Raw genomic sequence first — 21,373 nt, forward strand, 5'->3', positions numbered from 1 at the left:
CATGACACGTCTGGACCACCGATTGTCACTTCAGATTGCTAGTTAATGACAGCTAGTTCAGCAGGACATCAGATGGCTTTTTTTTTTTTTTTTTAAGGCAACCAAATCTTCAGGAGAAAAATATAATGTATTTCCATACATGTCCCTACAACATATGCCTGCCCGACATATCTGCAATATGTCTAGTCCTGAAGTGCTTTGTTTGTTTATAGCAATGGTCCATTCAGCAGCTACAAGAGACCACCCAGGTTAAACCCGTGCCTGGAATACAGCAGACCTCTTATCATATTTTAAACAGAGTTTAACACAATGCACTCAGCAAATATACACTAATCTGTATTAGGCTTCGTTCACATCTGCGTCGGGACTCTGTTCATGGGTTCCGTCTGAGCCTTCTGTCAGGGGAACCCATGAACGGAGTCCAAACTGAAACCATAGGTTTCCATTTGCATCACTATTAATTTCAATGGTGACGGATTGTCACCGTTATGTAAGGGTTCCGTTGTTTTAACGGAATCAATACCATAATTGTTGGCTTGATAAAGATCCTGAGCGACCAAAATGTTTCCATTGTTGGCTAAATAAAGACATCACAATGTGCTACTCTCATCTAGCACTGCTGGTTCTTTAGACCCCTAAAAAGTCTGTCTCCTGGTAAGGTCTTCCTCAACAAAACATTTGTAATCCTATTGTCAAAATGAAATTTACTTTCAGCTATAGCGGGAGATCTCAGTTTACCTGATGATAACTTATTGGTGTGAAAATTACAGGTCTCTGTCTCGGCAGTATTGTCCAGGTTAGGCTACTACTTGATTGAACTCCTCATCGTCTGGACTTTTCTCCTTGACTTCTGATTGGGCAGTAATGTGAATCAGCACAAAAACCTACTTGGTAGATGTTCTTCCAGCTCTCCAGCCAATTCTAGTTTTCCTGCTCCTTCTTCTGGACTTGACCTGGTGCTAGGTCTTCCTCCAGTGGACAGTAATCGACCCAGTTATCTTCTCCAAGAATCGCTGTACTTGATTTCTTGATGAAGTACTTGATGTTTCCATAGGTTCTCAACTAGTTTGACCCTATTATTATATCTACCATTATTGATGGGTTAAAGTGTTATAACACCTTTTTTTTTATTGCTTGATGTTGGTGTCATATGTGTACATATTGTCAACCCCTTTACATTTTTTCATATTTACATCTACATCCATTTGCAGAAGAAAATTGGGTCAAACAAAATTAAAGTGTAAAATGGTCTTCTAGACGGTGGTACCTCAAAGAAGAAGACCAATATACATAGAATATAAGGGTATTAAAAACACATCTGGTCCACATCAAGGATGGTCTTCTCAAAGAAGTTTGTCGTGAGGATATATATTTGTTTCTTTAGTTATTTTTACTCTTTGGTCAACTCATAGAACAAAATACACAAACTCATCTTACATTGTAGAGTAGACATTTATTGTCAAATATATAATTGTCTTGAGCATCAGCACAAGGCAGTAAAGTCTTCCAAACGTGATTTTTTTTTAGGAATAATTCCACCTTGAGTTACTTGCCCAGCCCTTCACCTTTATGACTACAATATAATTAAATTAAGGCATCCACCCTATTCTTTACTTGATCAAGCACAGCCACCAAGAGCTACCTTACGAGGATTCCTGTTTGGTTGCGGTATCTCTTGGTTGCAAGAGAAAACAACTGCATGTCTACCGGACAAGAGCTATAAAAGTGTGATTATCCTTGAAAGTATGTCGATGGGACATATATGTATATATACGGAATGTATCATGATGCTGGTCGGCATTGTGCCTTGCATGCTCGCAGCAAAATCTTTCCAATTTAGCCAAGCCAATGTACAAAAAGCTGTAACGGCTGATAATAGACATTATAAAACGTATACAAAAGCACTACTTGAGAGGTCCGTGAGGGGGGCATCTACTTCAGACACTTTTAAATTGAACAAGAGACCACACCGAAGAGTTTCAATTACAAAACAGGGTTCATAAGCAGCCGATACAGTACAGTAAAATAAAAGGTATGCTGGCCATTGCAATCTTTTATTTTGCATTGTTCTACCAGGCGGAAATCATTACGGATGACGGATATTTTTGTAAATCATAAAAAAAAATTCTATGAATAATTTTTTTAGCACATTTATTTAAAAAAAGTGTCCAGAATGTATAATAAACAGAGCTAGATCTATGAAAGACGCTTAGAGGTATATGCAAGAAAAGAGATGGTTAGGGCTACATATCCCATCAACTCACCAAGTCCCACCAAGAAGTATATATCAGCACGTACTGCCTAAGGGCTCATGAACACAACCATTTGCACAAATCGGTATGGCGGCACATGGAGTTCCTAAGATTTTATACTACAGAGCTGTATGCACTCCATATGCTGCCATATTGTGCCTGTGTACGGAGGTATCTATTTAATATGGCATCCGATGGAACATGGCATTTTATTTTGGGGATCTAGACAGAAAAAAAAACGTTGTATGTCTCTGTATGGAATTGAAGGCATACGGAGGTACAGTAGAACCCCATAGATTTCTATGGGTGCCGTATTACAACTCCGTAGCGTGTACAGATCCGTAATACAGCTATGTGTATGCGGCCATATAGGAACTGCCATTAATCATAGTATTATCCACTGATGATAGCAACAGTCATAGTTTTTTTTATTTTTTTATTTACCCAAAATATAAATCTAGTCTAGACCTGAAAAGATTTCTATAAGTTGATCTGACATGGATCTACATTTCACCCATTTCTCAACGAATTCTCCACATATGTATCATGGATTGATTGACAGAAGCATCTTTGGATTGAAAATGTGTTAAAAGCAAACCACATTATATCTTATAGAAGGAGTGTACATTCAGATAACTGTGGTCCCATAATGCTCATCTGCTCCCTGGTATCTACTAAGAGCAACATTTTGAGGGGGGGGGGGGAAATAAGATATGTGGAATCTATATTAACCAAATACACACTAACATTACTTTATCTGGCCAAAAACATTAGATTTTGACAGCTGTTGACAATCTATATCATGGGGGCTATCAGATAATTTGCTGCGGGACAGAGGTTAAACTTGGACAGGTTGGATGCACTATGTCCAATTCTATTGTCTTCCATCAAGATAACTCTCCATCAAGATTAAAACACATGTAAAAGGGGATGTCTCATGATAGGCAATCCCTTTAATACAAGAGTCCGGCTCCTAAAATTCAGAAAAGATTTGGCCAGCTATACATTTCATGGTCACTGCAGGAAAAATGTTATATTCAGATGAATTGCCACCATATAATACATGGTCAGCTCGAGTCCGTCAGATCAAGAGCCACGGACGTTCTCCCCTATGACGTTGATATGCCCTAATCATAATAAATGTAGAATTAAAGGTATAGGATATAAGCTGATGTCCCGGTGAATGGAATCAGCAAAGAGATTACGGTCAATCACCGGAAGCCATATGGAACAATTACACTGCATGGGAAAACTTTTTAAAAAGTTTCAAAGGAAATTTTTAAATCTGTATGAATGGAACTTTGATATTAGTTATAAGTTTGCCCCTAGTTTAAGTAAGATTTTCTGTTACATTTTTTTTTTACTTTGCCTTCTTTTCGCTAAGATTATAAAGATAGTGACCCATAAGCTGCGTGAAAATTTCTGGTAATAAAACACACCCCAAATCAAGTGCTGTACGTATGTGTCATTACTCAAACGAATGAAAAGTTAATGTCTGGTTCAGCAGACACGATGACCATAAAAATTCACATTAAAATGCACAACTTCCTTTGTTTTATAAAGCTATGGAACTACACGTGTCAGACTTGAGTGCACATGGTAACACAGAGATAGTTTTGCCATAGGCCGGTTTCAGACGGCAATAATACAGCCGAATTTTGGTGTCCATATTACGATCGCAAGGCCCAAGCCCTCTGCAGTTCTACTAAGCAAAACTTAGATCGATATAGAACCCTATGGTGATGTAAGTTTAGTTCAAGAGAACCACTTGTGGCAGGATACAGGTGTTACATTCTCTATACAGACTCTAAAATGCAGCCAAATTACGGCAATCGGTAACCGGCCTTAGTGCAATATATTAAACAGTGAGGCTGATGAAGCTGTTGTATCTTTGAATATTTCTCTTTAGAATTTCTGAGCATGGTCCAAGAACTCGTTCAAAGCGTGGACGGTCCAGCTTGACACATTTAAGTGGACCCCGTGCGACAACTGTTGCGGCTCTGGGACGATTCAGTAACAATGCTATCTCACCTGGAAAAAAAATAAAGGGAGGAGTGAGAAGTGAACAATGTAGTCCAGTAAGAGATGCATAGCTCGAAAATATTTGATAGTTGGTTGTGGTGGCCCTTTTACACGTGCCAATGATCAGGCAAACAAGCTTGTTCCCGATCATTACCCTCTGCAATCAGGACAACAATCACCCGATGAACAAGCAAACGCTCGATCATCGACTGATCGAATTGTTTATGCTGCACTAAATATTATCGTTGTGGGTAGCACATCTCCCTGTGTAAACAGGGACATCTGCTGCCGACATGATGGAAATGTATGGGGAGGAGCGATAGTAGTAACGATCACTCGTCCCCAAAGATAGCTCCTTGTGAAAGGAGCAAAAGTGTCTCGTTGATCAGCGCTCGTTTTTATGGCCCAAATTGGTCGGTGTAAAAGGACTCTCAGAGGTAAGACCAAAATGACACTACTGTTTATCTGAGCCTCACATTGGTATCACTAATCATTTATTGAAGACCTACACAGTTATTGTCTGTACTGCAGAAGTGTACCATGGCAGGAAGTATCCAATAGTATTTAATTGATCGTCATCTGATCTTAAAGAGGTTGTCTCATGGAGTGCCGCTCTGGCGGACACGAGCCGTCCATGAATTACATGGATGGCCATTCATTAGGTGATCACTGCTCCAGTTCCCATATAAAAGGGGTAGCTATTTTTAAGGTTTAGGTGGAAATTATCTTTAAAATTGACAATGCCCCAATCTAGCTAGAGTCACTCTGTTGTTGGACCACCTAAATGTAGGTCAGCTGCAATACCACATACAGCCCATGGACATAGAGTGGTGTTGTTTCTGGAAAGAAAATATCCTTTTTTTCTAATGCCGAACAACCCCTTTAGGCCAGAATCACACGCAGAATTTTGATGCAGTTTTTGACTTCGTTTTTTAAGCCAAATACAGAAGTGGACACAAAAGAAAGGAGCTGCATTCGTTTTTTCTTAATACCTTTCCTCCCTTTGAAACCACTTCTGGCTTTGGCTCAAAAAACGAAGATAAAAACGGCATCAAAAGTTTGTGTGCGATTCTGTCCTTAAAGAGGCTCTGTCACTGGTTTATCAATTCCCTATCTCCTAACTAATCTAATAGGCACTATGATGCTGATAACTACAGTGTCATTTGTTTCTTTTTCGAAATATGCTAATTTGACTATACTTGCCAAATGGGAGGTGACTCTTTCTTTTTCACTCTGGGCGGAGTAATGTTTTCTGTATGACGCTGTCCAATCAGCATACAGCTTCTTCCCCTTCCCTGCCCAGCAACTCAGCGTGATCATATAGTATACAACTTCCATTCCCGACTGTGTATTCAACTGGTGATATTTCCGGTTGTGTCACAGCTAGAACTGCGATCCTGGTGTCATATGAAAGATTAGAATCTCCGAGATATGGCTGTTTTAAGTGATCCCCCTTCCCTCCAGCCTCAGTCTCTCCCACTGTGTGAAGCAGCTTCATGCTGATAGGACAGCGTCAGAGGCTGTGAGGAGGCTCCACCTCAGGAGAATCGCTGCTGTTGACACCCACTTGTCTAGTATAGCCTCATACACATTTAGGATATGTTCACACAGAGTTTTTTGCAGGCAGAAATAAATCTGCCTCAAAATTGCATATTTTGACCTGCCTTCAGTTTCTTGCCACGTTTTTTGTGGCATTGAGCCTCGCGGCGAGGGGAAAAACGCAGCAAAATACACTTTCTCTACCTTCCATTGATATCAATGAGAGGTCAGAAACGTGAGAAGAAAGAGGATGACGCTTCTTTTTTTCCTGCGAGCGTTTTTTCCGCTCGTGGGAAAAAAACTACCTTTGCCTCCCATTGAAATTAATGGGAGGCGCTTTCAGCCATTTTTTGGTGCTATTTTCGCTGTTTTTTACAATACACTCAGTGTGAACTAGCCCTTAGGAAAAAAGCTCATAACTTTTAAAATAATAAACTTTTTGGGACACAATTTTCACTAGTATTATCAGTGTGACAGCGCCTATTCGACTAGCCAGGAGATTGGGCATTACTAAACTAGTGACAGAGCCACTCTAAGCTGACCACAAGCCATTGACAGCTTCTTAGTCTTTTCCACAATAATAAAAGATTGGTTGTCACCATTAATAGGTAAAATAGTTAAACTGCAATGTGGTAAAAATGCTGCAAAGGTAATTCAAGCATAAGAGAACAGAATATTAGAGATCTGTGTATTTTGAATAGAAAAAAACTTCTAGGGCACTGTCTCCAACCTGTGGCTGCCCAGCTGTTGCAAAACTATATCTCCCAACAAGCTCTGACAGCCAAAGGCTATCAGGGCCTGCTGGGAATTGTAGTTTCGCAAAAACAGCGGGAGAGTCATAGGTTTATTTTCACTGTTCTGGGGTATATAATTGGCATTGAGTTAAATAAGATATTTGCATCTTTTAGAGTTTGTTTGAAACTGTAACATTTTGTAATTCCATCAATACATACAAATATAAACTCTAATTTTTGAAAAGGTATTTTGCCATATTTCTAAGGTTGAAACAACTTTTCATAAAACTATTCATCAAGTATCCATGTAATTGTGAATCCATCTTACCAAAGTAGTCTGAGGGTCCCAGTCGGCCCACTTCCACATACTCTTCATTGTCTGATCTACGCTGCAGAACAGATGCTGTGCCCTGCGAGAAACAACACATGATGAAGATAAATATGGGCATATGTCAAGTACTATCTGACTAAATTATATGCATACGTCCGACTAAAAGTTGGAATTTATCTTGCATGAAATATGATGTATTCTGGCTTTTAATTTATTTACTTATTTTCTGTGGATCTTGATGGCTATGAAACCTTCAATACAAAGCAGGATGAAGGAAACTTTTTAAAGTATTTTGGACTTGGGTGTTTGAGAATATTTTTGAGAATAACGTGGATGGACAGGAAAGCAAGTAAATCCTTGATCACATCAAGCCAGTTATTCCACAAATGACTTTGAAGACCAAATCATGTTTTCAGGACATATTACTTGCAATACCAAGAAGACCCAATTACTTGCAAAAAAAATTATGGTTTGAAGTGTCAAGAGGAGAGTAAGAAGAAGACAAACATCAACCAGGCTGACGGGAACAATGATGGATGTGCCATTGAGAGTCTGAAGACCCATATAGTAGACAGGACTTTCACCGTTCACATTATTTCTAGTAGTCCAAAAATTTTTTAAATCCAATAATTATAATAATAATCAGGTCCAGTTAAAACCCAACAGATGAAGTACCTCACAAGTGGCAAAAATAGGGTTAATCACAAATATTAGTTATAAAATCAGGAAAAAGATGGGAAACTTTAGAGATTCAGTTGTTGCTGAAAATCCTCTGGCCGACTGAGCACAATGCTTGATTTAGTTCAATTATAGTTCATCATTGTCAGTGGCCGATGTCCGTGGCCGTATAGTCGGCCTCCGAAAAAGCCTGAGAGGCGCGGACATTTAATTTTGTTACTGGTTTTGTTACTGCTACTCTGGTGGTATTTCTAGAGGCAGTTTAAAGTTGATGTCTGGTGAAATAAAATTAATGGCCTATCCTCAGTATAAGACATCAATATCTGATTGGTGGGGATCTTACGCTCAGCACCCCCGCCGATCAGCTGTTTAAAGTGGTCGCGGCACTGGATGGAGCTGTGTAAGAAATTAAGTGGAAGTAGTGCTTGATGAAGTGACACAGCCCTGTCAAACAGCTGATTGGCAGGGGTGCCGAGAGTAAGACTTCCACCGATCAGATATTAATTGCCCATCCTGTTGATAGGCCATCAGTTTTATTTCACTGGACAACCCATTTAAGGAAGACCCCTCACATTTCTTTAAACATTATATAATATATACAAATAATAGATTTTCACCCTTTTTATGCATCCTCATATTATATTTGCTTTTGCAACTGCAGCTTGGCATTGAGTGTAGCCATTTAGCTCATTGTTAACCACCAAACTCAAGTCCTTCTGCTTTGGTTCCCAAGCTGCATTCAAAATAATGTAATAGCAGTAGCCTATGTGCATAATTGCGTATAGGCACCTTACATGTCCATGCTTCAAACTAATGTACTACTTCTGTCTGTATAACTTCAGTAACATTCCAGTTTCTAGTTAATTAATCTGGCTGAAATGTAATAGTAGCGACTGCCAATCATTTACCTAAATTTAATTACTGCAGTCTCTGATCTACCTTGATGGATCTTCGAAATGATGGGAAAATACGAGGGCTGTCTTATGGTGCTGTGTGCTGGCCTGTAACTATTATGTCCATTACTGATTTGTAGTAACTGAGAAGTTTCATCCACGGACCGTCCGCAATCATGGACTGTGCACACAAAAGAGTGCATTGAGTTTAATTAGCCCGGACTGCAAATGCGGCCTGTAAAATGACATGTCCTATTTTTTTGCGGTCCGGGCTCCGGGCAATGCATAGACCATGGAAACCACGGTCGTGTGCATTGGTCCATAGGATATAATGTGCTCTATACTATCCGGAATTGCAGCTCCGCAATTGCGGATAGTATGCAGATGCAAATACACAGTCATGTGCATGAGGCCTTAGTTTTAAGTATCCAACCAGCCAATCATATATTTTCCCTTGTTCAAAGATCTGGGGATATAGTGGGTATTGGCTCTAGAAAAGGCTAGATCCGTCAATACATTTTATAGCAAAGTTTTCGAGTTTACAGCCCAAGGGTTAAATTTGTCCTTTTGAGGCATTTTCAGTGGGCCTGTAACATATACATGAAGTATTCATGTCCTTATCTCATATGACAAAATGGTTTGATCTCAGCCTCTTATAACAAAGCTCTTCAAGATTTGGTCCATAATGTTTCATTTACTTGGTATTAGCAATGACACCGTTTATTTTTATTATAGTTATAGTCTACTAACTGCCTGTCAATATGCCCTATTACGACATATGGACATAATAGAGTGGGTCCTACTTCACAGAACTTCCCTCAATGAGTGGACTCGAGCCGTTCATGTATAACCGGACAAGACTTCCCCCAGGGGTGCCGGGTGTCAGACTTCAATCTGAAATAACTTTTTAAGTACTAAGAATCCAGTAACATCACAAGAAACTTCAGTAGAACCTCTATAGAATTACCTAATAACGTTTCCCCAATAAATGTATCGAAAAGTTGCAAGACAGTGGGGGTTAAAGCTTCCTCAATGCATGGTCTCAGGTATTTTTACTGGCCTGCTACAAAGATTTGATCATTTGCCCAGATTAATGTGAACCCTGCTAGACTTGGTATGGGCATCTGAAAACTTACTGCTATTTAACACGTTAGATGACACAGTCAGGAGGTTGTGCTGGGAAATGTTCACATGTTCCATTCAATACTATGACTGGCAGCCAGAGGCGTAGCTTAAAGCTCCTGGGCCCCAGGGCAAGATCTGTAACAGGGCCCCCACCATGTGCTCTTTATAGTACTAATATCTTGTTATAAGGTAGAGGGTCAGAGGTGCGACTGCTACCTCTGCCCAGCCTATAGCTACGGCTCTGATAGCAGCCTTACAGTGGTTTTCCAGCACAACATAATGGACATTATTTATACCTATGTGTAGCAGTGGTGTATATAGTTAGTACGGTTGAAAAAAGACATATAGGATGTCCATCAAGTTTACCTACGGAAGGGCGTGGATGAAAAAAAAGCTGCTGGGGTAAAAACATAGTATTTAATTTCCTATTGATCCTTCCCACATAGGGATTCTATATATTTACATAGAACCATGAAAACTAGTTCCTGAGATGACTATTCCACAGCTTTACAGCTCTTACAGTAAAGAAGCCATTGTCGCCTCTGGAGATTAAATCCATTTACATGCTTGTACAAATTTATCATGTCCCCTACACCCTTCGACATCTCTTCGAAAGACTAAATATATTGAATATTTTAATATTTTCAAATAACTGAGGTTCTTTGTGTCCTTATCAGTTTTGTTGCTCTTCTTCGTACTTTTTCCAAGTCCAGAACTGAACCACATATTCCAGAGGTCACACTGATGTTTTGTAAAGCAGTAAGAGTATGTACATTTCTGATGAGTCTCCTGTTGGCTTTAGTAGCAACTGATTGACATTGTAGCAATAAATGTTGCAGTAGAAGGGGAATCATAAATATCTGTATCCACTAAAGTCAGAAAATATATATTTAACAAAACAAACCTAGTAATAACCTAATTTTTATAGTGGATGATTTTACTGGTATGTAAAAAAAAGATTTGTGTGCTCCTGTTGAAAGCCTGCAGAAATCTTTATCTTAGATAGTGTCATTTTCGTTACAGTGAAAATGTATGCCCGCCAAGGTCAGTCTTTCATGTTAACCTATTACTCAAGGTCATGTGTCAGTGTCCATCCTGCCTTGGTATTATCTTCCGCTATTTCTATATGCTTAACCACCAACAAATCAGTCTATTGTTTAAAGGCAAGTTTGAGCCATCCTGTTTAGTACATACCATGTGTATTACAGACAGTTCCCTCTGTTGGGGCCTCCAGCGATCAGCTTTAATCGGTGACAAAACCCAACAGCAAAAGTGTTAAATTCCCCTGCAGCACCACCACAGGGCAAAGGAAGCATTACAGTGTGCCCATGAAAATCAATGGGCTGTCCATGCTTGATCCTCCAAAATGAGAGACACTTTTTGTAGCTGCTCTAGCTAATAGATGAGGATCCTGAATGGGGACCCCCCCCCCCTATATTAACTCAGGATTCCCTTATAGGGTATTTAAAAATGTTTCTCTAAACCAGCCAACCCCTTTAACCAAACTACACCAATCACACGAATCTAACCATAAGGTTCCTGTGACTTGTATGAGTGAAAACGTGACCCTTTATATGATCTGCATGGAATTTGAATGTTCTTAATTCCAAAAAAATTATAGATTAATGGTCCCTAGTGTATGTGTTTGGCATAATGAAATGAAGGCCTGTGACTGTCGCAGGTTGGAGACCTGTGATCTATGGGAAACAATTGGCAGGGGTTGTTGAAGGTTGTAACGTACACTTGAAAAATTAATGATGTGTAAGTAACCCACCCCCTCTAACATAACTGTAAGGAAAGAATATGAAACCATATTTCCCAGTTGCCAACTTTGTGGACAATACATTTACATCCCAGCTTCCTACTCCTTGTACATTGTTTATTGTCTGCTACATTGGTCATGTTTGCCTTGGATGTAATATAACACCACAAAATCCTCCGCTATTAATCCTCCCTAGCTGTTACTGATAATGAAAGGGTTACCTTGTATTGTATGTTTCACTATACCATGGGAAGGTTATGCCACAGGTTATTTGCAGGTGTCTCATGTATAAAGCTTCATTTTAAAGATTGCTGGCATTCATCGAAGAACGAGCTATGGACTTGTGTGGGAAAACAATCAAGTCAGCATCTCCTCCTAAGCCAGGTTTTACAGTCAACGTGCCAACTTCAGAGCCCTGTGGCACGGTGCCAGGCCTGCCCTCCTATTCCTCCTTCAGACATATCCATATACAAGCCAGGAAAAAGGCAGAAATGAAAAAAAATTGTTGCATTTTAAGAATTCCTTCCCCACACAAAGCTGGTCATTATCTTCCTATTCTCATCAGCCAAGCCAAAAATGTCTTCTGAGGCAAAGAAAAAAGCAAATATAATGGATTATTATTCGCGAAATGCCCGTGTCTGTGATAAGGCTAAAAAGATGAACAAAACAGCGTCACCAAGGAAATAATCACTACTTAAAAAATAAACAGACCTCTACTATGAGGTCTCCTCAAGTAGAGATTCAACGTCAAGTGTAAACCGTAAAATAAGAAATTACAAACCAAACAGACTCATTACATTACACAAAAAAGCATTGAAACAACACCCTGCAAACACTAAGACTACCTAATACACTGTATATAGATACATTTGCATTACTGCTACGTTTACTTGTAAAATTGAGGTTCTTGGCGCACATTTTAATCAAATTGTGTGAGCCCACCTGCCACGACAAGGCGACCTCATTTAAGTGGGTCCCTTCCTAAAAATACACCTCTGTTCAGGGTCTAAGCCTGCAGAATATACTCGGGGTTGGTAGGAACCAGCTTTACTCAAATTAAAAGCACCGTTGGGGAGAATGGAGTGCACAACCAAAAATGGAAGCAGTCACCACCCCACATATAAGCACATCCTAGCAAAATGAAAAATGTACAGGTGCACGTAGGCTGTGACTGCCAACAATACATGTAGAGGAAAAAACATTGCAACAGCATTCTGCAAACGCTGAGACGACATAATACACTGTATATAGATAAATTTACATTAAAATGACTTTGCCTCCTGATATTGATTTCTGAACCCGACCTTGCCCACCTGTTACTGAGTCGGATCCCCTTGTCCACGATACTGATTAAACCCACCATCTGCAACCTGAATATCTATTATAGACTATCCTTGGGAACTGGGAATCCTATTGGAAAAGTCCAATCCTCCCTGTGGGGGTTAAGGGTGAAGAATAAGGGATCCATTAAACTCTGCACCCCGGGTTAGCCTGCACCAACTCAATAATGGCCTCTCCCAATAATCTTCCTTGCCTGCTGCCAAACTTCTCCTACGCAATTTTCCTACGCTAGTGTCCGACATTTCACATAGTGTCACTGAAGTCTGTTCCCAATCCTTTGTGCTACTCTGTATCATCACTCACCACCCAAGTTCTAACTTACACTAGCCCGGGACTAAAACTTAGGTACGCTCTTTTGCTTATAGTCGAATACGAAGTGTTACACATAAGCTTTGTTTGGTATTGCCACTCATTCACTTGAATGGGGAAGGGCTGCAATACCACATACAGTCTATGGACAGGAGTAGCACTGTTCCAAGAAAAAACAAAACCTTTTAAATATGCGTCTGACTGGCCAAGAAACTATACTCAAATTCCTGTAAATGTCACCTCCCAATGTCACATGGCCTAACGATGGCTCCATCTATTGGGAATAAAGTGGATCACTATTGGATTTGTTAGTAAAGATGATCTGTAATACGCAGGACATCCAGTAGGCCAAGAATTAGCTATGCAACCAATATGGTAACTGTGCGACATAATTAGACTGATGCCTTCTTATGGAGCATTAGAGGTATTCCCATCTCTGACATTTATGGGCTATAAACAGGATATACCATATATGCCCAGTTTTGTTTGTTTTTTTGTAAACTGCTAAAAAAAAAATAGCAAAAGGTGGCGAGCAACAAATGTGCAGTAAAATTTGCGACTTTTCTTGTTACTTGCCAAATTTAAAAAAGTTACGAGAAAAATGGCAGTGCTCACCACGGAGACGTAGTCTGGCTTACATTTTTGCAGGGATACAGCAGTCTAGCAATTGGCTGTCCAATTAAAAGTGATTATTAATTTGTGTTTTTTGCCGGGATTTTCTGAAATGTATTGTTTATGTTCTCTTGTCCTCATTACCTATCACTTTATATGTTTGGCACTTCATAAATAAAGGGTATTAGTATTTTTATTACCACCAAGTGACTACCCGGGCATCTGTATAATAAAAAAATCTTCTGCTATCTTTATTAATAACTACTTTTTGGGAGTCTTGCCTAATTTTACTTGTAAATGTAAGGTAGTATAATATTCTGTGAATAACCAATCATATTCTATTATTATAGTTAAATTAGGACCAGACAGGTGCCGGATTATCAAATATTCTGGACTATTAGAAAAGTATATTAAATTGATTCGAGAACCTTCAGGAAAAAAAACCAAATTAAAATGTTAACACAAAATATTTGACTATAACAATTTTTTAATTCGAGAAATTTCCTGTAAAATTGCAATCTATTCAATTCAATCTATAAATGCAAAAATGTATCTGGGTGTTTTTGTTCTGTACCCTTTCTATAAAGTAGAGCATAAGGCCAGTTTACCTTGAGTATAATATGTATTATGGCCATAAATCCAGAACCAACCATAGGTCTGATGACCCGCTTTAATACCATCATAGGTCCCTATGACGTTGTAAGTCATCAGACCCACAGTCAGGACAGGATTTGCAGCTATAATATGGGTGCAGAAATGCGCCCATATTGTGCTTGTGTATAACTGGCCTTAGCAGTAGGACCATTATGTTCCTTCCTGTGCCACGTGTGTGCCTTTAATCACCTGCCTTGATTAGATACTGAAGACAATACAAGGGTACGGGGTTAAATTCATCTTTAATCGTCAGTCTCCTACATGCGTCTCACCCCCTGACAGTGGGAGCTGCGGCTTGTGAGTAATTTAAGGGTCTTCCTTCTTGACAGCATTTATCTTGCTAATTAATAATTAATCATTCGGAGTGTTTTAAGGAGATTATCAGTGTGATAGCAGAGTGTGCCTAAGGCCGTGCCTTCATTAATCAGGACAGAAAATACTTGTGTGTGTATATCCCGGTTGGCGCGGCCAGTGCCGAGGGGTCCTCTCCAGGTTACAGAAGAGTAGAGATGCAGTAAACAATCACACAATGTAACTGTTCGGAAAGCTATAAACTTTTTATGGGCAAATTCTGCCATGAGATGAAGACAGCTGATCGGCCAAGTGCTCGTAACAAATGGGCTTTATTCAGAAGTTGTGCCCTGGGGATACGCTTGTGGGGGAATCCTTATTGGAAAAGACCACAGTACACTGATTTTCTGCCGTGAACATGGAGACACACATAATTACACCAACTTACTACATTTGCCAGACTGCAAAACAAATACATAGTAACATGACTTGTTTAGGCCGCGTGCCATGCTCTAAAATATATCGACAGTGTTAATCTTTATATAGTATAAACTACGGGGGTGTTTTGTTAATTTTTTGGCTGCCACTGAGGTCACATACAGCCAATGACAAACATTCACATCAATAACAACTGTTTCCAATAGATGGAAAACTGGTTCACTGGTTGTCCGGTTTAGAAAATCAGTTTTCCAATACCCTACCGGGGAATTCTGGGGATCTGTTCACAACCCTCACCTACTGCCAAAGCAGAGACCGGACCTAGCGTTTCCGTGTATTACACAGACAGCCATTGATTTCAATAGAAACAGTGTAATACTTAAGTTCCCCTGTGGTGGCGCTGTAGTAAAACTGAACACTTTTTGCATAGTCTGGAAATCGGAGGTAAAATTGCCATGGTTTCAGCCACGGATTTTACTTTTTGCACTGCAATGGGGATATCCGTGGCAAAATTCTGTGACAAATAGGACATTCTGCAGACGCTATATCATAATACCCCCGGACGAAGGCAGTTGCCGAAACGCGCGTCGGGTACAGACGTCTCATCTACGCCTCCATTATGTCCACCGGTATGTTCCATACTTTTTTCTTGCTTAGCAGCCGTGATTAAGTCTCATTTGTCATTTTTCGGTCATTCTTTGACCCAAAGTGTAATTAGCATTTCAGCACTGTCCTATAATGTCCATATTACTGGTTGCGGTTCGTATTACCTTTTTACACCTATCCATTAATCGCTACGCCTATATTTGACATCCCCATACACTTGACATTTGCTTGTCGGATCACACATCTCTGTCGGATTTTGTTGGATACTTTTCTGTTATAATCTGCCTTGGCTCTATTGGACACAGCTCTGTATGTGACTAAATATATCCTCCTTTGCTGCTTCAAGAACATGCTGTCTGTATATCTATGTAACATTAATCCGGTCTCTGACCAATTTGACGTCTTTTTATTGAGTGACTCATTCCCTATTCCATTTTTTAATTGTTTCATGTTTTTATTTAATAAAATTTGTATATTTCTCTAACTTCATGTGCATTAGTCGATCATACTTTCTCGGTTTAATCTTGTGTCAATTGTTGATCGATACACCAAGTATATCTTGGTCACTACTCAGGATTCAACATAGTGCAACAGTGCTTTACAGTTTGAGCATTATTTTATGTTGGTATCCTGTCTGTTGGTATCTCATTGGTGTATATCTTAATACGCTGCAGATTATGAACAATGGGGCAGATTTATCAAAAGAATCTAACAGATAAACTGGCCTTGTTGCCCATGCAACAAATCACAGTGAAGATTTAATTTTTTCAGGGCAGTTTAAGAAATAAAAAGCTGAGCTCTGATTGGGCAGCAAGACCAGTTTTTTTCATAGACAGTAATGATAAATGACTGATAAATGACTTTGTCAATGTAAAGTGCAAAAACTTAACTTTTATTGCTAATAATTTAGAGTACCTGAACTTTCTCAAAACTTGTGTTATGCCATCAAAGTTACCAGAAGTTTGATTGGTAGTGGTTCAGGTGCTGAGACCCCCAACATAACGGAAATGAAGAGGCCGAAGCGCTCAGACAAGCGGCTGTAATTTGCGTTCCTCGTTGGGCTAAAGGAGCTCAGCTAAAGGTGCAGAGCGCTTGTGTGAGCACATCTGCCCCTTCATTTCAATGATGGTGGAGGTCTCAGCACCCGGATCCTCACTGATGAAAACTTCTGATGTCTCTATGGTGTATTAAAAGTCAGGTACTCTTTATCAATTAAGAGTTTCAGAGGTTAGCCGGGTTATCAAAATTGATGGCCTATCTTTCGGCTAGGCCATCAATATTAGATTGGTGGGGGTTCTTCTGAAGTGCCGCCTTTTCACGCCGGCACTTCAGAAGAAGACGTTTTCCCACATCGGTTGCTAATAGCCTCAGGCTTCAAGGCAACGATCGGAGACCACTAGCATTAGTCTCCGATCATATTTAACCCCTCAGATGCGGCAGTCAATATCGACCGCCGCGTCTGAGTGGTTTTAGAGGAAGGGGGCTCCCTCTCACCCCGCATGCACCGCGGAGTGCCGATGGTTTCTATGGCAGTCTGGCGGCCTAACAAAGTCCCCCAGGTCTGCATTTAGTGATTGTCTGTTAAGCCATGCCAGAGGTATGGCCTAATAACAGATGCCTGTCAGTTTTACACTGACAGGCAATAATACACTGCAATACAGAAGTATTGCAGCGTATGATAAAAGCGATCAAAAGATCACATAGTGAAGTCCCCTAGTGGGACTACAAAAAAAGTTAAATAAGGTTTGAAATAAATAAATAAAAGTCCCATTAAAAAAAATTAAAAACCCACTTTTTCCACTTACAAAATACTTTATTATGAAAAAAAGTTACTCATATTTGGTATCGCCGCGTCCATAACGACCCCAACTATAAAACGATTACATTATTTAGCCCGCACGGTGAACGCCGTAAAAAATAAAAAATAAAGAACAATGCCAGAATTGCCGTTTTCTGTTCATCTTACCTTCAAAAAAATTTGATAAAAAGTGATTAAGAAATCGCATGTACTCCAAAATGGTACCAATAAAAACTACAAGTCGTCCCGCAAACAAAAAAGCTCTCATACAGCTGCATCGGCAGAAAATTAAAAAGTTATGGCTCTTAAAATATAGTGACACAAAACAAATAATTTTCAAGAAAAAAAAGTGTTTTTACTGTGTAAAATTAGTAAAACATAAAAAAAAAACTATATAAATATGGAATTGCCGCAATCGTAACGACCCATTGAATAAAGTTATTATGTTATTTATACCACACGGTAAATGGCGTAAAATTAAGACGTAAAAAAAAATGGCGACATTTCTGTTTTTTTCCAGTACCCCACTAAAAAAGTTTATAAAAAGTTAATCAATAAATTATAAGTACCCCAAAATGGTGCTATTAAAAAATACAACTTGTCCTGCAATAAGGTTTAAAATACCGTCAGTATTAAAGGGTTAATACTACCTCTCAATATCAATTACACCCCAACCCTGTTGTGGCGAATGGGGGCGCTATTTCTCTGTTCACCCCAGGCAGCAGAAGGGCTTGGTGCACCTCTGCACTCATACTTATGCTACTATTATTTATATTTGGAAACTTTCCATTGACGTGTATTATATATAAGTAATACAAATCATATAAACAATACAAATGACTGTAAATCTCAATAATTAATATAACGTAAAGATCTGTAGTGAGATTATGTTGTGGTTGTTTATCATTGGTACATTACATTGGTGCCTATGCGGGTTTGTCAATTACCTAAAAACTTGAGAAGCAACTTACTGTATAGCGACGAAAGGCTAAACCATCTCACGAGATAACAAAAATATAAATATAGTAAAAATAAAACAAAGAGTAATGTAAACTATTCATTTATTTGTTGGGGACTGTACATCTGTTGTGGCTGCAGCCTGCCAGAAAGTAATTCTTTATGACAATACCCATTGCATGGCTCTTAAAAGTTTTTCCTACTTGTGCCAGGAAGCTCATATGGGATAATACCGTGACCCTGGACTCGGATACATTCCACATCTGTCCAGTCTGGGAAAGAAGGAGCTGCTTGTGTGAACTTCACTGGGAAACCAGATCTAGAACGGTCTGAAATTTCCTCTCCCCTCTCGGTTCTTGCAAGTTTTATACACTCAGGACTAATTGAAGGCTGAAATAAGTAGAATATAGTAAGAAGCAAATGCTAAAAGATATATCTAGATATAGAATATCAGATCTATACGGCCCTGTGTCTGCTGCGGGGATGAATAATTCATTGCAGTTATATACTGGAGTGGACCCCATAGCAAATCTCAAAATGGGGCCCCCTGCTGGTGCTGGTTCATGGCATCACAACCTGCCCTCTCAGGACAGCAGGACAGCCTTCTGGTTGTTGCTTCTCTACCCAACTTGTAGGAAACATGGATGGAATGGCTCTTTGGCCCTTTCCCCATCATAATGTTGACCCGTAGCCAAGTAAATAGTACAGGTGGATAGAGTTAGGCCTCATGCACACGACCGTGTTTTTGCGGCCGCAATTCCCCCGAAAATCCACGGGAGAATTGCGGCCCCATTCTTTTCTATGGGGCCGTGCACACGACCGTAGTTTTTGCGGTCCGTGCACGGCCCGGGAGCCCAGACCGCAGAAAGAACGAGCATGTCTTATTACGGCCCGGTTCTGCGGTCCGGGCTCATTGAAAACAATGGCCGCCGCCATGTGCATGTCCCACGATTTGCGGGCGGCCTGCGGCTGACAGTCCGCAGCCGGCCGACCCGAAAATCACGTCCGTGCACACGGCTACGGTCGTGTGCATGAGGCCTAAGTCCTCTCTTCTCATGGACTCTATAGCTCTTGTAGGGTTTACCTCAGTGGCTTATAATGAGAAGTGAAAAGCTGCACCACTTATGACAACCAATCACATTTCATCTCACATTTTGGGGTGAGTCCACTCGTAGCGTAAACACTGCAGATTTTCCACAATGGTTTTTATGGCGCAAAATCCGCAGCGTAATAGAGTAGCAGCAGAGTGGATAAGATTTGAACAAATCTCATTTACATGCTGCGTAAAAATTCAGTTGAAAAACGTTCATAAATTGACCTGCGTTGCGTTTTTTTAATCCCCAGAATGTCAATTTATGCTTCGGAATTGCTGCTTTTCTGTTGCAGGTTTTCCCCATGGAATTCAATGGGGAGGTAAAACCCAAAACAAATAGCACATGTTGCTATTTTTGCGGCGGAAAATCTGCGATTCCGCCGCAAAAATCGCAACTCTTATACTTACTCCACTTTCTATATTTCTCCATTCAGGCCAGCCTCTTGGGATAACGTTTCAACTATGTGACTGCTGCAGCCAATCACAGGCTGCAGCGGTCACATGGGATAAAATGTCATCCCAGGAGGCCGAACTTCTCGGACAACGGGGATAAGTATGAAAGTTTGTTTTTTTTCTCTAGCACTGCTCTCTGCAGTAGAAAATTCTGCTAGAGAAACTGCACCACAATTGTTGCGGTTTTTGAGCCGGAATTCCCTGTGGGGTCCGGGGCGGATACGCGGTGTACTTTTACGCTATGGTCTTTAGGAATTAATAGAAAAATGATAGGATCCAACTGGTTGCTATTTTTCTTTGCACCCTATAAACTACTATGAACCATATGTGAAACATGCGCTTTACTTATCATAATTAATCTTATGTATATACGTTTTTACAAGGTTCAATGGAACGGATTGTTCAAAGAACGCAGTTGTAGCAGGACTAAGTGCATCAGATGTAGCTGAGCTAAGCAGGTGTTGTAGACCTAAGTTTGATAGTGAGCACATTTTTTCATATCACGATGTGCTAGCCATGTCTTTATTCAGAGCACAGCACAAACAAAATACACAAAGGAGGGAGTTTGAAAGCCTTAAAATGTTTTTCAGGTAAAAAAAAATTTATGGTAGTTTCTTATCGTCTAAAATAACAAATATCCACCTGATAAATTCCTCGCCACTCCAAAGCCAGTGGTTCCCAGTGGCCTCTGTGTACATTGCTGCAGCAACATATGACTGCTAGAGCCAAAGTCAGTATGTACTGCACAGGCTTAACATTCATAGTTGACTATAGCAGAAAGAGCACTGGGGGAGGGCTCCTGCTATATTCAGTTGCCTTACAGCCAGAAACAGGTCTGAGCTATGGTTTGTCAGGAGAAATATAAATGGCTGATCATCCGGGACAGATATAGAATTCTTTATATATTTCTCACAGCTTTGACTACAATATGAAACAGGGTATGACTAAAAAAGAGAACACTATAACGCAGGAATAGCTGCTGTTACTTTAAGCTGGGAAAACCCCTTACAATGTTAATTAAAATCTCATCTATTTCTATTAAATTATTTAAAGGAGTTGCCTCATGAAGAAAAACCCTGACCATATGCTGTATTAGGGCATCTAAATGTCACAGAGAGGTGTCCCTTGCTCAGAATCCCCCTTTATGAGCCAAAACTGGGAGCCACTATGAAAGAGAGGCTCCCGCTCTGGCAGACCTGGTATGTCTATGCATTACATGGACGGCCAAATGTATAGCCAGACACGGCTTCCTCCGGTCATAACACTTGATCGCTAGGGTTTAGAGAAACAAGACCCGTAGCGATCAGATGATCACATGACCAGCTTCCATTAAAAAAGGGTTGTCTTCAAGTCATCCCCGTAATATCAATAAAAATGAAATAAAAGCGTATACTAAAAAAAAAAAAAAGTGTTACAAATATACTAGTAAATGCAAAAATATAAGTGATAAAGGAAAGATTATAGACCAAGGCGAAAGTTTAATCT

At 39.9% G+C, this 21,373-nt stretch overlaps 1 protein-coding gene across 2 annotated transcripts in view; it reads right to left on the minus strand.

Annotated features, from left to right (window-relative positions):
- Positions 1-1,433: 1,433 nt before the first annotated feature.
- Positions 1,434-21,373, minus strand: part of PRKAR1B (protein kinase cAMP-dependent type I regulatory subunit beta) — a 154,912-nt gene continuing 134,972 nt past the window's right edge. For both annotated transcript variants that reach the window (XM_075830278.1, XM_075830279.1), the window contains exons 10-11: positions 6,876-6,957; positions 1,434-4,283 (exon numbers count right to left, since the gene is read on the minus strand). In XM_075830278.1, the coding sequence (XP_075686393.1) occupies positions 4,111-4,283; positions 6,876-6,957 (255 nt within the window). In that variant the 3' untranslated portion in view covers positions 1,434-4,110. The remainder of the gene's footprint in view (positions 4,284-6,875; positions 6,958-21,373) is intronic.

Source organism: Rhinoderma darwinii, chromosome 6 (genome assembly GCF_050947455.1).
Source record: "Rhinoderma darwinii isolate aRhiDar2 chromosome 6, aRhiDar2.hap1, whole genome shotgun sequence".
NCBI lineage: Eukaryota > Metazoa > Chordata > Amphibia > Anura > Rhinodermatidae > Rhinoderma > Rhinoderma darwinii.